Genomic DNA, 21,069 nt, shown 5'->3' on the forward strand with positions numbered 1-21,069 from the left:
TTTAAAATTTTTGTATGCTATGTTTTGGGGGTGTCAATGGATTTTATTGACTTAGTAGATTTAGGTGAATGTGTCTGGATCTGTTAAGAGAAGTAAACTATACAGTTCTGCTGTTTCCTGAAAGAGCCAGCAAATGGGGGAGTTCTGGGGGGCTTGTGTGGTGACAGAATGTAGTCACTTGGGCGACAGATAGGGCTCCCATTGCCTGTGCACCTATGAGTGGCCTTGGTGTCTTCACAATGTCAGTCACTTCTCCATGTGACACTTCACAGCCATGTGGCCTTTTGGCAGGGAGCCATGGAGTGGGCCTGAGCTCACCCATGGCAGGAGGAAAGAAGAGCAGAGCCATACAGGTGTTTCCTTCTAAACAATTCATGTTTTCTTTCTGTTCTGGGTTGCTAATGCTGCTGTTTTGCAAAATACCAGAAACAGATTGGCTTTTATAAAGGGGGTTTATTTGGTTACAAAGTTATAGTCTTAAGGCCATAAAGTGTCCAAGATAAGGCCTCAACAATAGGGTACCTTCACTGAAGGATGACCATTGGCATCTGGAAAACCTGTGTTAGCTGGGAAGGCACGTGGCTGGTGTCTGCTTGCTCCCAGGTTGCGTTTCAAAATGGCATTCTCCAAAATGTTGCTCTTGGGGCATTTTGTCCTCTCTTAGCTGCAGCTCCTCTTCAAAATGTCATTCTCAGTTGCTCTAGCAGTGAGCGCCTCCTGTCTGAGCTTTTATAAGGCTCCAGTGAACTAACCAAGGCCCACACCTAATGGGTGGGGCCACACCACCATGGAAATTATCTAATCAGAGCTATCACCTACAGGTGGGTGGGTCACATCTGCATGGAAACAACCTAATCCAAAGGTTCCAACTTAATCAACACTAATACATCTGCCCCCACAAGACTGCATTGAAGAATATGGCTTTTTCTGGGGGACATGATACATACAAACCATCACACTTTCAGTATCTTTAGTTCATCTAAAATAGACTTTTATTGATTGAATGGGTTAAGTAGGGATTTGGATTTGTTTTTCCATGCGATTATGGAGTTTTGCCAAGATCGTTTTTAAAGAATTCACTTTTTTTCTTCTGAGTTAAAATAACAACTTTTAATAAAACAAACTCTTCTATATTTATGTCTATTTCTGGGCTTAACATTTAGTTTAATACCTAGTATTACTAGAACCTTTACATTATATATTGATTGGTCTAAACTTTTAATATACATAAATATCAGACAGGTCAAACAACCTTAATTAGTTTTATTTTTGAAAATGTTGTTGTCTGGTATTAGCTGCTTATTCTTCCAGGAAAGTTTGTAATCACTGGGCCGTCTTTAAAAATACCTTTTGCAGTATGTTTTGGAGTTGTGCTAAATAGCACTAAATCTATTTGGGAGATATTAAGATAGCTATAATTGTACAGTCTTACATAAAAGAGCATGATAAGACTGCCACTGCTGAGTTTGGATTCAGTTTTTCCCCAGCTGAGTTCTGCAGTTTGCTTCATGTATTTCCTGTGCATTTCTTGTAGAATTTAAGGTTGTAATTTTATACTTTCTACTTGTAATTTTTATTCATTACATCTTCTTACATGTTGTAATATAACAACCTATTTCTTATATATAAGAAATACATTGTTTGACTATATTTACTCTTTTAACTGGAAAAACTATAACAGTCTTATTAGTGAGATAGTTTATAAGTTGATTCTTGAATTCTTAGGTAGATGATTACATCACCTGAAAATAATAAGAATTTTGTTTCTTCTCTTTCACTAGTTATATTTCTTTCTTTTTTTCAGGTCTTTTTGCCCTAAACAAAATTTCTAGAACAAACTTAAAACAATGGGTTAATATTAGGATTCTTTGATACTTTGTGGCTTCTTCTTAAATAACAAATTGGTTGTCAGTTTAAAATAGGTATTTTTATTATATTAATGAGTTGCCTTTCTTAATTCTTTTTGAGTTTGAAAAGCAAAAATCAAGAATGAAAGCAGAGTTTTGTCAAATATGTTTGTAACTTCTGCTGAGATGATTGTATATTTTCCTCCTCTATGATGCATTAATATAAAATATTTCTTAATATTGAAACCAGACTTATGTTCCTATCATTAAACTCTTTAGATCAAAGGACGGTATTACAAGGAAATTAGAAGGTATTGTAAGATAGTGCAAAGAAGTATTACAAGGAAACTGGGATGAGGTTAACACAGCAACTGAACATTATATTTCACTGTGAACTTCTTAGTAGACAAGATAAAATAGGAAATGGAATTTTGAAAGTTCTGAAACACTTTGTGTGATAAAAATAAATTGCTGACATTGCTTTGTGGGTAGCAAATGTTTTCCTGGGACTGAATTCCCTAAGTTAATAGTGTTATGGACGGAAAATGAGCAGGAGTAACCCAGATCAGTAGAGGAAGAGCTTCCCTACTTTTTCCCAGATGCATAGCTTTGGGCTTTATTAACCGATGGGGGTTTTAGATCAGATGCTTACCAATTCCTGGATGAACTATGATCACAATCATGACCAATAAGTTGAATAAATACAACTTGAGGGCTGTAATATAAATGCAATTCTATTTGTATCCACTTTGTTTAATTTGATAAAAGTCTGAAACATACAGAAAACTTGTAAGTACAGTATAAAGAACTTTTCCCCTTAACTCTTTTAGAGTAAGTTGCTACAATGTTGTCTTTCACCACCATTTCTTCCACCTGCCCCCCAATACTTTAGGATGTATTTCCTACAAATAAGGGTATTCTCCTACATAACCACGAAACAACCATCAAAATCATTTCATACATTTCTACGACCTAATCCTCAGACCCCATTCACATTTTGCAAGTTGCACCAGTAACGTTCTTTGCAGCAAAAGGATCCATTTAGTTGCCATGTCTCTTCAATCTCCTTCATCTGGAATTGTTCCTCAGTCTTTTCTTAACGTGGATGTCACGATTAAAGAGAACAGGCCAGTTATTTTGTGGAACGTCCCTCAGTTTCAGTTGGATCAATGTTTCCATTAGATTCAGATTCATTAGGCTCATTAGATGCTTCCATTAGGTTCAGATTAGGCATCTTGGGTGAGGATGCCACAGAGGTGTCCCTGTGGCCTCAGTCCCTCCTGCCAGGAGTCATGGATGCTGATGTGCCCCATTCTTGATCATGCTGTCTTCACTTGATTAAGGTTGTGTCTGCAAGTTACTCTTTTTTCCCATTGAAATTAATAAGTACTTTGTAGGAAGATTCTTTGGGACTGCATAAATATCCCATTCCACATAAGACTTTCAATTTATTCATTAATTTATTTCAGTATGGACTCAATGGTTTCCTATTTCATTCCGTAGGTTATAATATGTTACTATTATTATATACTTTAATGCTCACATTTTCTCAGATTTGGCCAATGGGAGGCTCTTCAAGCCAGCTCTTCTGTTCTCCTGATATGTCTCCATCATTCTTTGGGCCCTTTCTTACTTTCTGGTATAACACATCATTCCAGGCTCATCTTATATGTTCCTTGATCTGGCCCTAGAATCAGCCACCTCTCCAAGGAGCCCTAGTTCTCCTTAGTGTTGGAGAATAGTATTTAGAAGCCAAAATCTTGGCTTTAGATGGGCTCACGGCTTCTCTGAGTGCAGAGTTAGGGAATTTGGCCTCCAAGGATAAGTCTGCCCTCTTGTCCAGGCTGGAGGGGAATAACCTCTAAACTCTTGGGATGTCCCCAGTGATAGTGGTCTTTGTAATTCGTGGTTAGCTACCAGACCACACCTGATAGTTCATGCTAAGGAGATAACTCAGGGTGGAGCTGGACACACATGTAGTCTTAGGGTGGGGACTGGTCACCACAGAAAAACCAGTCATATGATTGAAGGGTAGGAGTTTGAGCCACATAATGAGGAGGGGATTGGGGCTGGAGATGGAGTTCAACCTCATGGGCATTGATTGATTCAAATAGTCATGCCTACATAATGAAACCCCAGAAAAAACTCTGGTCACTGCTCTTGGTTGAGATTCCTTGGTTGATAATGTGTCCACTTCCATGTGCCTGGGAGGGTCACCTGACTGACAGGGAGAGAAACTAGAAACTCTGCATTTGAGACCCTCTAGACCTCGCCTTATGCATCTCTTCTTTCGGATCCTTCTTGTTTGTACCCATTTTGCTATAATGAAACTGTAATCATCAGTATAGCAGTTTCCAGAGTTCTGTGAGTCATTATAGAAGGTTATCAATCTCGGGGTGGGTGGGAACTCCCAAATTTTTGGCCGGTATGTCAGAAATGAGGGTGGCCTAGGAACCCACAAACTTACTGCTGGTGTCAGAAGGGCAGTCTTGTGGAAGACCATGCCCTTAACCTGTGAAGTCTGCACTAACCCCAGATAGTTAGTGTCAGAATTCTGTTGCACATATGTGTTTACAGTTACAGACAGCTAGTCAAGATCAACACCCATGAATTTACACAGTTCCATTCCAATCCAACACCACAAGTTCATTCTAGTTTTCTGCTTTTCCATATTTGTAACTCCTCTTTCAGGCAGTGAACTCCCATTATTCTTAATAAGTGTATTTATTTAATTAATCCCTGTGTGTCACCAATCTCTTGTTGCCTCTGGTATCCCCTCCCTCCTGTGGATGCCCCTCTTCATTCCTCCCCAGCTCCTACACCCCACACCAGGATGCCCCTTGCATGGGTGCCCTCCTAGCTTGCCCCTGCTCTCACACCCTGCAGTGAGCCACTCCTCCTCCTTATATGGACACCCTCTTCATCTTCCTTGGGTGCTGGCACCATTGCACACCTCTGTGTAGGAGTCTTCCTCCACCAACTTAAGCCCCAAGACTCCATGCCAGGCTGTCACCCAGCTCAGACACCCTCCTCACCCTCATCTGGCTCCAGCTCCCTGCACCAGGCTGTCCTCCTTCCTGCGTGAGCACAGCCTCACCTGGCTTGGGCACTGACACCCAGAGGCAGGCTGCACCTCCCAGGGATGCCTCCTTACCCTGCCAGTGCCCCATGCAAGAGCCCTGGATTGGCCACCAAGCCAAATAAACATTTGCTTAGGACACCAAGAGAAGGGGGTCTCCGAGCTTTGTCCCCTAGCTATCATGTCGTAGTTCTTTCACCGCCACACCTGAATTTATTCTAATTTTTTTTGTACGTTTCTTTACCTTCCATGTTTAACGTTAATCAAAATTGTTAAAAAAAAAAAAAAAAAGTTTTCCTTCGCATGGTGAGTGACTGAAGATTTAAAAGGGCGTTTTGAAGGTGGTGTCAGTTACCACGTTCATTTTGTCTCATGGTGTGAGAGCTTTGCTTCCCTGACAGCTGGTTGAGCCTGGCTAGCATATAACTCATCATCAGCTGATTTGTGTAAGCGACCTTCATGCTCTTTCTTTTAAGCAATGGAAGGGCCAAGAGGCCCCAGGTTTGAGCTGCTCTGAAGTATTCAGGAAATGAAGGGAGCGAGGGGTAGTGCTTCCACTTTCCCTTTAAACCTGCTCAGACAACAAAAAATGAAACTCTGGATTTCCTCCACACCACCTTTTTTTTTTTTTTTTTAATGATTTCTTGAGAAATAAACAGTTCTGAGGTCACTTTAAGTAGCAAACACACATTCCCAATTAGGTAAATGAAAATACGAATTGCAATCTATAATTCACTGTATCAATTTTCATTCAAATGTGGGATTCCTTCCCTGACTCTCCAGTTGGGACAAAGTTGCAGACTGGCTATCTCCTTTGGGGGAGAGAGGTGTGATCATTTTCTTCTGTCTTTCTCCCCTTCTCATCCCTGATGATAAAAAAAGGGTGGGGGTGGGGGTTGTGGATATGGAAAATCTCAGTTTGTCAGATGCCTTCAGGCTCCCTGGGTCGGCACATGTTTAAAGCTGAGTTTCCTTTGTCCACAGGAGGTCCCCAAGGTAGGCAATGCACTGGCAGTGCGTCTGGTTCTTCCAGGGGCATGTCTTCCTTGGCCCCTTGGCTCTCCGCCCCCCTCCCAGAGAAAACACTGGATATCCCCTCGCCCTTCCAGGTGGTCCCTTGGTGCCGGCTGGCTCTCTTGGGTGACCTACATCTGGGCCATGAGAAACATGAATGCATTCTCTGCCCTAACCAAGTCGTGCCCTAACCTATGCAAGGCCACCTCTCTGCCCTGCCCCTCTGGTGGATAGTCACAACCCCACACCCTCAGATTCCACAGGAATGCCAAATGCAGAGCCAAGGGCCAACCCAGATACCAGGGACACAGGTTTCATTTAAGGCCCCATCCCAGGAGAGAGGAATGCAGAAGGGGCAGCCTGGCACCACCCTGGGGAGGAGGGACCAGGGTGGAAGGATGGGGCAGCCTCTCGCCTCCTCTGCAGGGGGCAGGGTGGAGGGCTCACCACACAATTTTTATACTTCTAACAAAGCCTCTCCATCTCCCCTCTCCTGAGGCTTTCCCTTTCTTCTGTCCTGCAAGGTTTTAGAGCCACATGACTAGTTCTCAATCACATCCTTACTTTGGAATGTCCTCTCTGTTGTATCTTGCCAGCTGTGCCGAAGCCTCCACTGCAATGCCATCTTACGCCCTGTTAAATAGTAGTCATACAGTTCTATGGGGAATTTTGCCAAATACGGGCTATTCCAGAAGAGGGGAGAACAAGAGATGCCTTTCTTCCTTCAGATGTTTTAAGTAAAATAAAATGGCTCCTTGCACTGGGTGTTGCCAGGAGGGATCCCCTTTCCAAGAAAGGATTTTTTAGAAGACAAAAACAGTTGCCCTGCTGGGGCTTTCTGAAAAGACAGAACACACCCTATAGAACTGCAGATAAATAACACCTGGTTTGGATATTTCAGGAGAGATACCTTGTCAGAATGGACCAGCATACCATAATAATCAATGTGTTTCTGCTCCCCACTTTGGAAGATCACCCCCCTTCATGTAAAACAGATACTTAACGTCAGCCAATCAGAACGTTTCCTCGCTTGCTTCCGCATTTGTCCTGTGTAATCTCCCTCTTTCTACCCTCTTAATGGAGTCCCTTCTACTTTCTGAATGAGGTGCTGCACGATTGATGAATCACTCAATAAAGCTGTGAGATCCTAAACTGCATGAAAAGTTTTTTAAACAGATGGATTGTGTGCATTTAGAGCAGTGACTTTTCGTTGAGAGATATCAAATATTCTCTCAGCAGCTGGTGAAATACCTGTTGTAGCCTCTCCCCCTCCCTGGGATAAAATGCATCATGATTGTCTACACGAAAGGAATGCTTAATTTAGCTAAAGTGTAGAAACACACCTGGGGCACTAAAAGATAGTCATTAGGCAGGGCAAATAGCTGTTTGGACTGGGAAACCCAAAAGATGTCTATTTGTATGGATGACTTGTTTAATAACTAAAAAAAGTTTCAAATACAAAGAGAAATAAAATTTTTCTAGACTTAGGAAAGATTGTATGCACCTTCATTGCAATCCCGATTATGCCTAGATTGTATCTTGACCACTTCCCTTTTTTAGGTTTGGAGAATATGATGTCAGATTAATTAATCTGGGTATCTGATAACAAGAGAGTACTATCCCAGTTACCACTAATGACAGCCCCTTGTTATTTAAAGCAATCAGTGATGCTTTCAAGCAGAGCCCAAGTATGTGGTTGGAACAGGATCACAAAGTGGTGTTTTAGTTTTTATTTCCTTAAGAGCAATTTGAGTAACAAAGAATGAAAGTTTGGTAATAGTACAAATTTTTAAATCCTGTAGATAAAATGTATTCTTATTAGGGATAGCAGCAATATCAGACTATCTGGTTTCAAACTAAGCAAGTATGCACCATGTATTTTGTCTTTAGTTTAGTTTTTTTCTTTCAGGATACAGCATAGATATATAGAGCAAATGATGGATAGCTTCATACCATGTACCTGGAACTAGCAAAATGCTGAAATTAGTCAAAACTTTTACACTTATTTTGAGACTAGGGAAGAGAGGATGATAAAATTGCATCAGACAGTCATATTTATTTATTTATTTTTGTCAAGAGGGAAGAAGCTTTCTTAAGTCCATCTCTCACCATCCTTCAAACCAGGCTTTGGGACCCCAAACTCCTCCCTCACCCAGTTTCTCAGGATACTTGCATTAGTGCTTTGCTCTTTCGCATATTCAACTTCTTTCTCTCAACTAGATCCTTTGCTTGGATTTTTAAAATGCTCAAATTTTTAATTCCTCCCTTGATCCCTCATCCTTCTCCAACTACTCTCCTATCCATTTCTTCTGCTTCACTGCCAAACTTCTCAGCACCCATCTCACTTTCTTCACTTTCCATTTACTCCTCACCTCACTTGATCTCTGCAGATTTGACATTGGCCACCATTCTCTCCTTTTTGTGAAACACATTCTCTCTTCCCCTCTCTTTCTTAACACCGTATTCTCTCTGTTTTCCTTCCTTTTTTTTCTTTTTTTAAGATGAATCATCCTCTAGCTGACCACAAAATGTTGACGTTCTTTAAGGCTTTTTCCCAGGCTTCCCTTCCTTATGCCATATTGTCACCCTGGGCAGTCTCATTCATGCTAAGAATTGTAATCTCCACCTATATCTAGATGACTCCTAAATGGATAAATGGAACTCAGATCCCATGTGTGAATTCCTGACCTGTGTATCCATCCACCTTCTCGTCATCTTCACTTCAGCACGGTTTCTTAGCGTGAGGCATCTCCATCCATCTGGCTGCATCCCCAAACCCAACAGGCGCTTTGGACATCTGCTTCTCACTTACTTACTATCCTGGTTTTGTCAGGTTCCTCTCCAAAAGCACTCTCAAAGGATGTCCATCTTCTGCCACCTCACATCCTCGTGACAGGAGCCATCTCTTGCTCTTGGCCCACACAGTGGACTCCTTCTCCAATCGAGTCCCCTCATGCTGCCAGAGCAGCCTTTGAGAAAACAGAACCCTGATTATGTCCCCTCTCTCGAAAACACTTCCCATTGTGTTCAAGATAGATGCATATGCTCCCTGGACCTACAGTGCCCACAGGTTCTTTCCCCCTAAATACTTCTACAATCTCCTCAAAAACCTACTCCCCTCACTCTCCGTACTCTGGCCATACGCTATTGTTCCCTCCTGCCATTGAACCTTTGCTTATGCTATCCCTTCTTCCCAAAATGCTCTCCCCATTCTCCTCCTGCAAGAGTTGTCTATAGTTCTTCAGATCCCGGCTCCACTGACATTTTGTATTAGTGGCCCTCCCTCAAACCAGACCAGTTTAGAGGCCCTTATCATTTATTCCCATAGCCTGGTGAACCATTTGTTGTTTCATTGCCCACAGTTGTCATTTCATTTGTGTGACACTTTGATTAAATTCATCTGTCCTCCTGAGCTGTTGAGCTGTCTGAAGCTATGTCTGACCTTGGTCTCTGCCATGCCCTGGGTGTATATTCATTACCATTCATTACATGCTTGATTCATTTAATTCATTGGCTCATCCAGTGCTTTCGCTTACCTTCCTGGTCCCCATGCTGCCCATTTGGGAGTTCAATGAAAGCAGACACACTGTGCACATTCTCTAGACATTTGGTGTGGGATCAAGTGAACCCAGACCTTGGACACATTTTTGGAAGACCCGTCCTGTGATGTTAATGAGGTGAACTTTGGATGAGGTCCACTGAATGATGGGTAGGAGTCCAACAGTCAGGGAAGCAGAGGAAGGGCATTTAAGATGGGGGTGACAAGCAGGGACACATTTTTGAGGGGACAGGAGAGAAACTGGACAGTACTGGTTCACTCAGATGGAAGGGATCTGCATGGATCCACAAACCAGATGTGGGGCAGGCAGAGATCATTATGTTCACAAAGAAGGCAGCTGTGAAAGGGTTGACTCTGGGAAGTGCCTGAGCACTAAAGGTAATTACAGAGGTGGCTCTGATGCCAAATCTAGCAGCCACAGAAAGCAAGTTGGTACAGTGGAAGTCTACTCCCTTCCAACTCCCACCCCCACGAGTTGCAGGATGTTCATTCCTCTTGTCAGAATGGATTGGATCTGAATGGTCCTTTCCTTCTTGGCATTTTCCACCCATGCATCCCACCCATGCCAAGCCTCAAAATGGTCCTGCATCCCTCCTCATTTGATATGAGAACAGCTGTGCCTGCTTTGGCTTCCTGATCCAGTACTTTGAATTGTGTACACTGTGGTTTCTGTTTTTTCAGGTTTTCTTTTTATGACAGCTCTCAGAATTCATCTTATGCATGGTTGAATACAACTCCCCTTATGATTCCAAGTTCTCACTCCTGTGGTTCTAGCTTCTTTTGTTTTGCTGAGAAACTGTCCTCCAGACCCTGAAGATTTTACCAGGATAACAGAGGAAAGAGTTGGAAAACACACAGAAATTCAAACACACTTAGGCCTTCAGAAGCTCACAGCTAAATACCTAGCCCCTTTTTTTATTCCTATAAACTCTCCAGGCAGAATCTTCAGTGTTACATAACCAAGATCTTTGAGAAGACACTGGAAGCAAAGGCAATTAAAACTAAATGGCTAATCAGATAAGCAAGCACAAAAGTAGAATATCTGTGAGGGAAAACAATGAGCAGCTAATCTTGGGACCTTTCGCATCACTTGATTTGCTCAGAAGTGGGTGGTTATCTGCTCTTCAGCCCAGTCCTGGACATCTGCTTGGCCAAAGAAGAGGTAGAAGACCAGGCCTGATATGTCAATGGCAGCCAAAAGCAAGAAGATATTTCTCCAACCAAACTCTGAATCCTGGAGGCAGGAAACTAGACGTCATTCACCATCACTCAATTCTTCTCCTACCTGATTCAGAAAAGCTCTCTGTGGTAAGTTGAATTATGTCCCCCAGAAAATAAACAAACATGTTTTTAATCTTAATCTCATTCCTGTGGGTGTGAACTCTTGTAAATGGGACCTTTGGAAGACATTGTTTTTAGTTAAGATGTGGCCAACTGAACAACTGAATCAGAATGTGTCTTAATCCTATTACTGGAGGTCTTATAAAGAAAAAGCCATGGGGAAAAGCAGGAATCCAGAAACCAGCGGGAACTTAAAAGAAAAAGAAGAGGACATTGCCATCTGATGGAAAAGCTAAGGAACCCAAGATTGCTGGTCAGACAGAGCAGCACTGACCCCAGGAGGAAACAAGCCTTCTAGCCTCTGAAACTATGAGCCAATAAATCCCTTTTGTTAACACAGTCCATTGTGTAGGACATGTGTTAGCAGCCTGGAAAACTAAGACATTCTCCCTCAATGTCTTACTGCCCTCTTCTCCAGCTCTCTTCCAGCCCCTATGGCCTTTTTGGTTGTTCTGGAATATGCCAGGCACATTTCCGCCTTAAGGCTGTAGCATTCTTTGTTCCCTCTGCTGAAATGCTCTTCCCCCAGATATCCACTGGGTTCACTCCCTTGCCCCCTTCCAGTCCTTACTTAAATGTTTCTTTTTCAATGAAGACTGCCATGACCACCTGATTTGAAATTGAAATTTCACCCCTGTTTTATATGCCCTATTCTGCTTTCCTGCTTTGTTCTTCTCTTAGCACTCACCAGCTAATTTACCACATATTTTACTTACTTCATGTGTTTTCATGAGGGCCAAGACTTGTGTTTGTTTTATTCACTTAATAGTGCTTGGTACCTGCCACTGTTTCAACACATATTTGTTCAACAAATGAGTGGATGAACAAATGAAAGATGGGAGACAAGGTCAGTTTGAGAATTTCCATTTTAAACAACTATTTCCTGACAATGTGTTAGTCGGTAACTGGAAGGGAATTGAAACTTTCAAAAAGAAAAGGGATTTTATATCATAAAGAATACCTTTTCTTTGTTTTCGTTTTTGTTTTCCTTTCATTTTCCCAACTTACTGGTGAAAAACTACAGGAAACTTAAAGAATGATATCCATGTGAATGTCATGTACATATTTCTTCATGTAATTTCTATGTGAATAAAATTCTTAGGGAAATGCTCAAGTCATCAGTTGAATCTATTTATTTCATTATCTTTAAATACGCTTTCTAGATTGGAAGGCTATATGAATGTAAAAACACCATGTAAGCAATACTGGTCAGAGAAGTTTCTATGCTAACTGTTCATGAGCAAAATGGCGAGATGCAGGTTTCTCCCTCACTCTGTTGTTCGCTCGACACCTTGCTCATTCATTTTGTAAATATTTGTAGAATGACCAACTCATCCTGGTTTGCCAAGAACTTTCAGGTTTTTAGCACTGAAAGTCCTGCATCAAGGGAAATTTCTCATTCCTGGGAAAACCTGGCCACCCTCTACTTTCAGAGAAATAACTTGTTTATTGCTAGAAAATTTGATGATTAGCATGAGAAGCTCATTTGATAAGAACTTCCAAAACATATAAAATTGAGTACTCTCCCTGGCTTCACACTCCAAGCATGTGGTGATTTCCCTGCCTGAGCTGAGCTTAGAGTAGGAATGAGAAGTCCTCCAGGCTTGGGACTCTTCAGCTTTGAATTGAGCCACATAGAGGAGGAAACAGAAATTCCCTTAGTCTGACTTCTGCTAGATGACCACTATAGATCCTCCGTATACTTGTTGAGGTCTTAGGAATGTTTGTATCAGAACTTAGGATCTCACCAGACCGAGGAGAAATCCAGCAACTGTGGGCGAGATGGCTCCAGCTGCGAATGAAGACATGTGCGATAATCCCCTGAGAAAGCTAGCATACCTGAGGGAGGGGGAGAGAGAAATATTCCCTTATAAGCAAAGGGTTAATCTCAGCTGCTCTGTTGCAACTCTGTGCTTCACTGTGGGGAGACATGGAGTTGTGCTGGCCCTTGGTCAGATCTGAATGAAACGTACTGACTAATGATTAATATAATCCTGTGCTAAGGTCTGAGACGTCCAAGGGGCACCTTGTGACATTGTAGAAAATGTACAGGTTGGTGGATTGCACCTGATTTATATGTTCTCTTGGTTTCTGCTCTTGAGCCTGACTTGCAGCCTTATTTTGGGTACACAAGACTCCTCAATGGATGAGAGGATGGCTCTCCTCAGACCAAGGTACCTCCCAAGTATGTTGGTGGCTCACCATCTAGAGAAGTGTATGTTGTGTGGCCATGAAAGCTCATGGAAACTGTGTCTGGAAGTCCTGGTCATCTCTGGTGTTTCCTATACTTCTTTCTCCTGCTATACCATTTCATTTGCCTTTATTTAAGCCTTACATGAGCATGTCCTATAGAGTCTCTTGAGTCTTTTCAATTATCTGACCCAGTATAATGACTGTATTCCTCAACAGAGAGAGATTTGGGTGAATATCCCACAGTTGAGCTGGGGTCATAGCACTGTAATGTTAAAAGCCACTGAGCACTTTAGTTTTTGCCTGGAAAAACTAAGTTCACAGTGGTTGACCAGCTCTGGGTCCCTTCCAGGAATTATTTGGCCATGGGGCCAGTGTTGACATTTCCCTTGACCTGTTGCCCATTCCACATTTTCCTGTGCATCAGAGCAGGTTTAGGGCTACTGGACCTGTACTGAGCTCCCGTGAGGATGAGGCAAACGAGTCCCTACCGAGGAGCAATATCCAAGATGTTAACCATGGATCCTGAGACACAGAAGGCACTGGTGGCAGCAGATAGTACAAGGAAGGCTGTGGTGGTGCTGAGGCTGGATCTGACCCAGTATAGAGATGCGGTGAGCATGACTGAGATGAGGACCCCTGGGGCAGGACGATGGACACAGAGTAAACAGGCGGCCACCCTCAGCTTCCCACATCCACCCCTATAACCTGTTCAGTCCTTACCGATGGTAGTGAAGAGTTTCCTTATGGTGATGAGTCTGAGAATTTTTCTGGAGAGGAGAAAATCTGCCAACATACCTCCAAGGATGATGAAGATAAAGCCAGCAAGAAATGGCAGGGAAGACAGGATCCCACTCTGAGAGGCAGAGACCAGGTGAAGGGCTTGCCCGCACCATCCCCACCCACACCATGACACCAGTTGTCCACATCTGTGATTGCTCCTTATATACACATCACTCTTGCTATAACTTCATTGTGACTGGAATGAGTCAATGTAATTTTTATGCCTGAAGAAAAATATGCATAAGGTGCAATTGCAAAAAAAGACTAATGCTTTTTTTGTATATAAACCCTGGAAATAGACGGTAAAAAGATCAAAGCCCATGGGACAATAGGCAAAGCATATCAGCACAAAATTTACCAAAAAAAGATAAAGTGGCTCCAAAAAAATATTAAAAGAAAAGAAATGCAAAATCAAGCCACAGTGAGGTGTCATTTTCATTGGGTCACATCAGCAGTAATCCAAAATTGTTTGACATGCTTTGTGATAATGCTATAGGGAAACAGAATCTAGAAATATTAATAATGCTCCTTGGAAGGCAATTTGACAATGTATGTAAAAGTTCATTGTGCTTATACCCTTTGATGCAGCAATATGACATGAGGAGATTTTCTCTACAGAAATAGTTTCACAAATGCAAAATGACAAGTGAACAGGGTTGTCACTCAAGCATTGCTCAAAAGATTGGAAACAACCCAAATATTGCTCAGTAAGGAAGTTTAAGTACTAATAAGAAAAGGTCTCTAAGATACATTCATTGCAAAAAAAAAAAACTTTATAAAGCTTAGCAGCATATACAGCATACAATGTTTTGTATTTAAAAAGTTGGGAAATAAGAATTTATATTCATGTTTGTTTGCATTTTCATAAAGAAACATGGAAGAATATATAGGAGATTAGAACAGGAGAGATTAGGAATAGGGTAGGAGTAAGAATTTTCACTCTATTCCTATTTATATAGTTAAAAAAATATTGAACATTGTTGATGTATTATCAATTCAACCTCTAAATTAAAAATTCTATGAAAGAAAATACAAACAGAATTTTGATATCAAGGAAAAGGAGACCACTAATTGTTGTGTAGAATTCAAACAAAGGAAGGATTTAGCTATCACCTAGTCTAGGCTGTTTGTTTTACAAGTAAGTAAACAAAGGCCATCAGGATCTTGTCACTTAATGCTGAAATACCCAGAGAGCAGTGATGTGTGTCCAGGTCCCTTGACTTACCCGTGTGGGATGCTCTACCATCTGCTTGCAACTTGTCTTTCCATTCATGCAACCCCTCCCCCTCCTCAGTCTTGGCCTCTGGGGGTGGGGAGCTCACTGGCCTCACTCCAGAGGCAAATCATTCCCAGGAGCCAGCCTCCAGATGTCTGTTTCTCAGCACTGGCTTCCTCCTTGTCTGGAGTCCCTCTCTCCCATTCTCTGGCTAGCGGCTTCCAGTTTCATTGCCTACTTCTGGCCCTCCTCCTTTGGGAAAACCTAGAGCCACTGCTTCCTTGGGCTTTCTGACCTCAGTACCTCGAGCCTGCTTACATCAGGACCCTCTATTGTCCCCAGAATCTGACCATGGCTAAGAAGGTCAACTCTCTGTTAGCCAGTTGGTATGTTTTCTCCAAAGGCACCGAGTCAATACGAGAAAGCTGCCTTCTGAATGCAATGAGCGAGAGTATAACAGTGAACTGATGGCTTTGTGAATTGTTACTAACAGGCTGTGACATCTTTGAGAAAATTCAGAGAGCTGTATACATCTGTGCACTTTTCTATACATATATTATACTTGAATAAAATTTTTAAAAATGTTATCCACCAATTTGGGCATAAATCCTATTGAAGACTTTATATCCTGTTGGTAATGGCTTATTTTTCAGCATATTTTGTTTACACTTCTCTGTTTCAGGCTTCTTACAGAATGTGTTTTGTTATTCCTTTATGGCTTATGCTGCCAGCAGAATGTCTTGTTTAGCAAATGTTGATTAGATTTAGTATAAAATTTTTGCATGGATCCCTTAAAAAATAAGACATTCTGTGAATACCAAGCTGACCTAAAGCTATATCACTGTCCCAATGAGAAGTAAGCCACATTAAGATTATTCAGAATTTAAGTTAGCCAGTTTACATTTCCTACATGAGTCTTTGGGCTCAATATGCTGATTTTGTGGCCATGGGCGAGACAGGATGATATAATGAAACATTCTGATAGAAGAACAGAAAAATCTTTCTTTGTACTCACATCTTTGAGGTTAACTTGAAGTTCAGAACTGAGGTATGTTGGCGTATATGCTGTTAGGGTATATGAACCCCAGAAGCGACAGAAATAAGAGACAATAATGGCCCACAATGGTAGGGATTTGAGCATAGCCTTAAAGGGAAGAGACCAGCCTGGTGAACGACTCTGAAAGAAAGCACATACAACCTTCATCAGAATACAGGCGCTCTGCTGTACTATACACTTCACCTCTGAGACATCCAGACATAGTGGGGAGTGGCCGGGGGTTTCTTCAGTATACCTGTTGGGCCAGTGAACATATGATGTATTCCTTCTCATCGGTGCTGATAAAGGGATGATTCATGGGGTCATCAAAAATGAGAGAAAACCAGAGAAGACAACAAGCACAGCCAATTCCACCTAGGAAAAGAGCATCTAGTGAGAGCTGAATTGTTCTCTCAGTTTAACTCTGCCTTGAGATGATTCTTGTGGTTGATAGAATGACAAGCCCCAATTCTTCACCTCCACCCCCACTCCCACCCCCCATCTACACGCTTGCATGTCCTAACACAGATCAAGGGTATTTCCTCACCTTTTCACTTTAGCCTTGGCCATGTAACATGCTTTTGCCAGTGGTATGGGGCAGTTCTGAGCCCAGGCCATAAGAAATACTGCGTGTTTTTGCTTGTATTCTTGGGTCTTGGCTGTTGCCATGGGAAGAATATGCCTCAGCTACCCTATTGTCCAAGGCAGATGAGAAAAGAGGGAAGAGCTGGCAAACTGTCCCACAGAAATAGAATGAATGATTGTTGTTTTAAACCACAAAGCTTTGGGAAGTTTTGAAATGCACCATTATTGAGGTTATAACTAACTGGTACACGTTCTTAATGTGTTTGCCCCATGTGCTTGAAAATGTTCTCACTACTCAAGGACAAATCAGAATCCTTCCTTGTAGTCATACTTCTGCAAAGTTCCTTTCATCTTTAATTCTTGCCGTATCTGTCTCTTACTTTTTGCCAAGTACCTGAGAGTTAGTAATACATTATTACACACAATTGATTGTCCAGACAACTTCTAGACATTAATTGAAATTAACACTCAGTAAAGAAATTTCCTCTGATATATGCATTATTGCAGTGTTGAGGAACTCATATTACCAGTTTTGGGTGACCATATGGCTCATCTTAAAATTCCCTTTTTCAGAATTCTGAGAACATCCTAAGAGTTCTCTTCACATGTTCATTCAGAAACATCACTGAGCAGCCACTGTACACCAGGTGTTTTGCTAGATTTTGAAATATAAGGATACAAAGACATCAAGTGGCCAGGAATAGATACGAAAATTAGCAGTGTTTCACATTGGGGTTGGCAAATTTCAGTATTTAATCAACAAATAATTAGAAAATTCCTACTACATACATGTTGCTTACTGTTTCTCAAAACCATGAGCAGAGTAAGCCTCCCTCATTGTTGAATAGTATTTGTCGGTTGTCCTATTGAAGTTTCCATGGCAGGAGTGTTGAAGGTAGATGTGCTATAGTAAACAATCTTCACACACTTTTTCATGGTGAATATACAGATCAGATCTTACAGGAACCCTGGTCCAAGAGGACTGTTCTCTAGTGAAAACATCAGTGGGACTTACTGTAAGGAATCAGGCAATTTGCAGACGGGATTTCAAACAGAGAATGTTACAAAACTCAAACAAACACAAAAATTAGCTGAGTATAGTTGGGCAGATCCCAACCAGGGTGGGTGAAGGCAAAATTGTGAATTGGTAGAATATTGCCTCTGGAACACTCCATGTTTCTTTGAGACCTTTCTGCAGCATCTTTCTGCACATTACTCCCATTCCTAAACCTCACACAGGTGTGCTCTTTCCTGCAGCCTCAACTGGTTTATTCTACACTACCTACAATTAGTATTTTACCTCCGATTAGGTCACTGTTCTAGTTTGCCAGTGCTGCTAGAATGCAAAACACCAGAAGTGGATTGGCTTTTATAAAAGGGGTTTCATTTGGTTACACAGTTACAGTTTTAAGGCCGTAAAGTGTCCAAGGTAACAAATCAGCAATTGGGTACCTTCACTGGAGGATGGCCAGTGGTGTCCGGAAAACCTCCGTTAGCTGAGAAGGCATGTGGCTGGCATCTGCTCCAAAGTCCTGGTTTCAAAATGGCTTTCTCCCAGGATGTTCCTCTCTAGGCTGCAGTTCCTCAAAAACATCACTCTTAGTTGCTCTTGGAGTGTTTTTCCTCTCTTAGCTTCTCTGGAGCAAAAGTCTGCTTTCAGCAGCCGTCCTCAAACTGTCTCTCAACTGTAGCTCCTGTGCATTCTTCAAAGAGTCCCTCTTGGCTGTGGCTCCTCTTCAAAATGTCACTCACAGCTGCAGCTGCACTGACTTCCCTCTGCCCGTCAGCTCATTCATATGGCTTGACTGATCAAGGCCCATCCAATGGGCGGGCCAACACTCCATGGAAATTATCCAATTAGAGTCATCACCCACAGTTGGGTGGGGCGCATCTCCAGAGAAACACTCAAAGAATTACAATCTAATCAACACTGATAACGTCTGCCCACACAAGATTACATCAAAGATAATGGCTTTTGGGGGACACAGTGTATTCAAAGTGGCACACTTTCCTTATGCTTACTTTGGGCTCAGTTTGTTTCTCTTTTATAGTTTCTTCAGGTAAAATGTTATGTCTCTGATTTGAGATCACTTTCTTTTTTAAAGTAAGCCTTTAGAGCTATAAATTTCCCTCCTAGCATTGCCTTTGTTGCATCCCATGAGTTTTGGTATGTTTTGTTTTCAGTTGTCTTAAGATATTTCCTAATTTCCATTTTGATTTCATCTTTGACCCAATGGTTGGTTATTTTTAAATTTCTACTTATTTGTGAATTTTCTGGTTCTTGCTGTTGTTGATTTCTAGTTTCACTGTGGTCAGAGATGATAAAATGCATGATATCAGTATTGTTAAATTTATTGAGACTTGTCTTTGACCTAACACATGGTCTATTCTGGAGAATAATCCATCTGCACTAGAGAGGAATGTGTAGTATGCTGCTACTGGGTAAAGTGTTCTGTATATATGAATGTTAGGTCTAGTTGGTTTATAGTCTTGTTGAAGCCTTCAGTTTCCTTATTGAGCTTTTGTCTAGATGTTCTATGCATTACTGAAAGTGGGGTATTGAAATCTCCTACTATTAATGTAGAAACATCTATTATCCCTTCAAACCTGTAAATATTTGGGCCTCTGCCATTAGGTGCATATAAATTCATAACCATGTCTTCTTGTCTCAATTTTAATTGATATTAGTATAGATAACTCAGTTTTCTTTTTGTTCTTATTTGCATGGAATATTTCCCCCCACCCTTTCTCTTTCAATCAACTTGTGTCTTTAAATTTAAGGTGACTCTCTTGTAAACACCATATAATTGAGTGATGCTTTCTTTATCCATTCTACCAATCTCTGCCTTTTGACTGGAGAGTTTAATCCCTTTACATTTAAAGTCACTATGGATATGCAGGACTTTCTTCTGCCAACTTGCCATTTATTCTTTACAAGATTCTTTGAGGGAATGGCATCCCTGAGCATCTTATGCTGCTATCTTTGTCAACCAAAAGTCTGGGCATGATTTTTTTTTTAAATTCAATTTTACTGAGATATATTCACATACCATGTAATCATCTACAGTGTACAATTAGTTGTTCATAATACCATCATATAGTTGTGTATTCATCACCACAATCAATTTTTGAACATTTTCAGTACTCCAAAAATAAATAAATAAATAAAAATAAGAATAAAAATAAAAGTAAAAAAGAACACCCAGAACATCCCATCCCCCTCTATTATTCATTTAATTTTTGTCCCCATTTTTCTACTCATCTGTCCATACAGTGGATAAAGGTAGTGAGCCACAAAGTTTTCACAATCACACAATCATCCCGTATAGCTATACAGTTATACAATCGTCTTCATGAATCAAGGCTACTGGGTTACAGTTCAACAGTTCTAGTTATATCCTTCTAGCTATTCCAGTACTCTAAAAACTACAAAGGGATTTCTATATAATGTGTAAGAATAACCTCCACAATGACCTCTCAACTCCATTTGAAATCTTTCAGCCACTGAAATTTCATTTTGTTTCATTTCTCTTCCCCTTTTTGGTCAAGAAAGCTTTCTCAATCCCACATTGTGGGTCTAGGCTCATTCCGGGGAGTTATGTCCCACATTGTGAGGGAGATTTACACTCCTGTGAGTCATGTCCCATGTAGAGGACTGCAGTGACTTTACTTGAAGAGTTGGCTTAGAGAGAGAGGCCAAATTTAAGCAATGAAGGAGGTTCTCTGGGGGTGGTACACATAATTATAAGTAGGCTTAGCCTCTTCTTTGCAGTAGCAAGCTTCAGAAAGGGCAAGCCCCAAGATTGAGGGCTCGGCCTTCTAAATTGGTAGACCTCAATGCTTGTGAGAATATCATTAATTCCCCAGGTGGGGAAGTTTAATATTTCCAAATTTTCCCCCAGTCCTTCAAGGGGGCTTTGCAAATACATTTTTATTCTCTGACCGAATTACTTTGGGATGCACTGGAATTTCACACTAACCTGTACAAATCAACCAGCTCTCACTCCTTATTCAAAATTCCATGTAATTATTGTGTTTGAATAAACTGGATATATACATTAAATTATATAGTGTGCTACAGAAAATATAGATTTTGCACCAAATAAATATCTCTTCCTTTGGTCTTATACAGAAGTTGAAGTTTTTAAACACCGTCAGTATCCTCCTTTACCCTTTAGTCTGACTTGCCTTAGTCCTAACCCGATCAATTTCATTTGTATCTCTAACTGAAGTCTGAACTCTTTTTCAGCTTTTTTTTAACAGTTGCTGTTTGGGGTAGTACTGATATTCATAGTTGCTGAACTCCCTGGGTATGATACTATGATAGAAGTTTAGCTATAGTTAATCAAATCCTAATAGATATTGATGTGTATATCACCAAATTGATAATATCCAGGGCTAATCATGTTGTGAATATTG

The 21,069-nt window shown here is 41.1% G+C and overlaps 1 protein-coding gene across 6 annotated transcripts in view; it reads right to left on the reverse strand.

The window, feature by feature from the left end:
• Positions 1 to 10,382: 10,382 nt before the first annotated feature.
• The window catches only part of SLC17A4 (solute carrier family 17 member 4), a 31,965-nt gene continuing 21,278 nt past the window's right edge, over positions 10,383 to 21,069 (reverse strand). For 3 of the 6 annotated variants that reach the window (XM_037844479.1, XM_037844483.1, XM_037844482.1), the window contains 6 exons: positions 16,322 to 16,440; positions 16,045 to 16,206; positions 13,754 to 13,886; positions 13,522 to 13,669; positions 12,589 to 12,679; positions 10,383 to 10,733 (listed from right to left, as the gene is read on the reverse strand). In XM_037844479.1, coding sequence (XP_037700407.1) covers positions 10,599 to 10,733; positions 12,589 to 12,679; positions 13,522 to 13,669; positions 13,754 to 13,886; positions 16,045 to 16,206; positions 16,322 to 16,440 — 788 coding nt within the window. In that variant the 3' untranslated portion in view covers positions 10,383 to 10,598. Of the gene's footprint in view, positions 10,785 to 12,588; positions 12,680 to 13,521; positions 13,670 to 13,753; positions 13,887 to 16,044; positions 16,207 to 16,321; positions 16,441 to 21,069 lie in introns of all 6 variants that reach the window. The other 3 variants (XM_037844480.1, XM_037844481.1, XM_037844484.1) reach the window with 3 other exon arrangements.

The sequence above is a fragment of the Choloepus didactylus genome, chromosome 7, assembly GCF_015220235.1.
Source record: "Choloepus didactylus isolate mChoDid1 chromosome 7, mChoDid1.pri, whole genome shotgun sequence".
Lineage (NCBI taxonomy): Eukaryota > Metazoa > Chordata > Mammalia > Pilosa > Megalonychidae > Choloepus > Choloepus didactylus.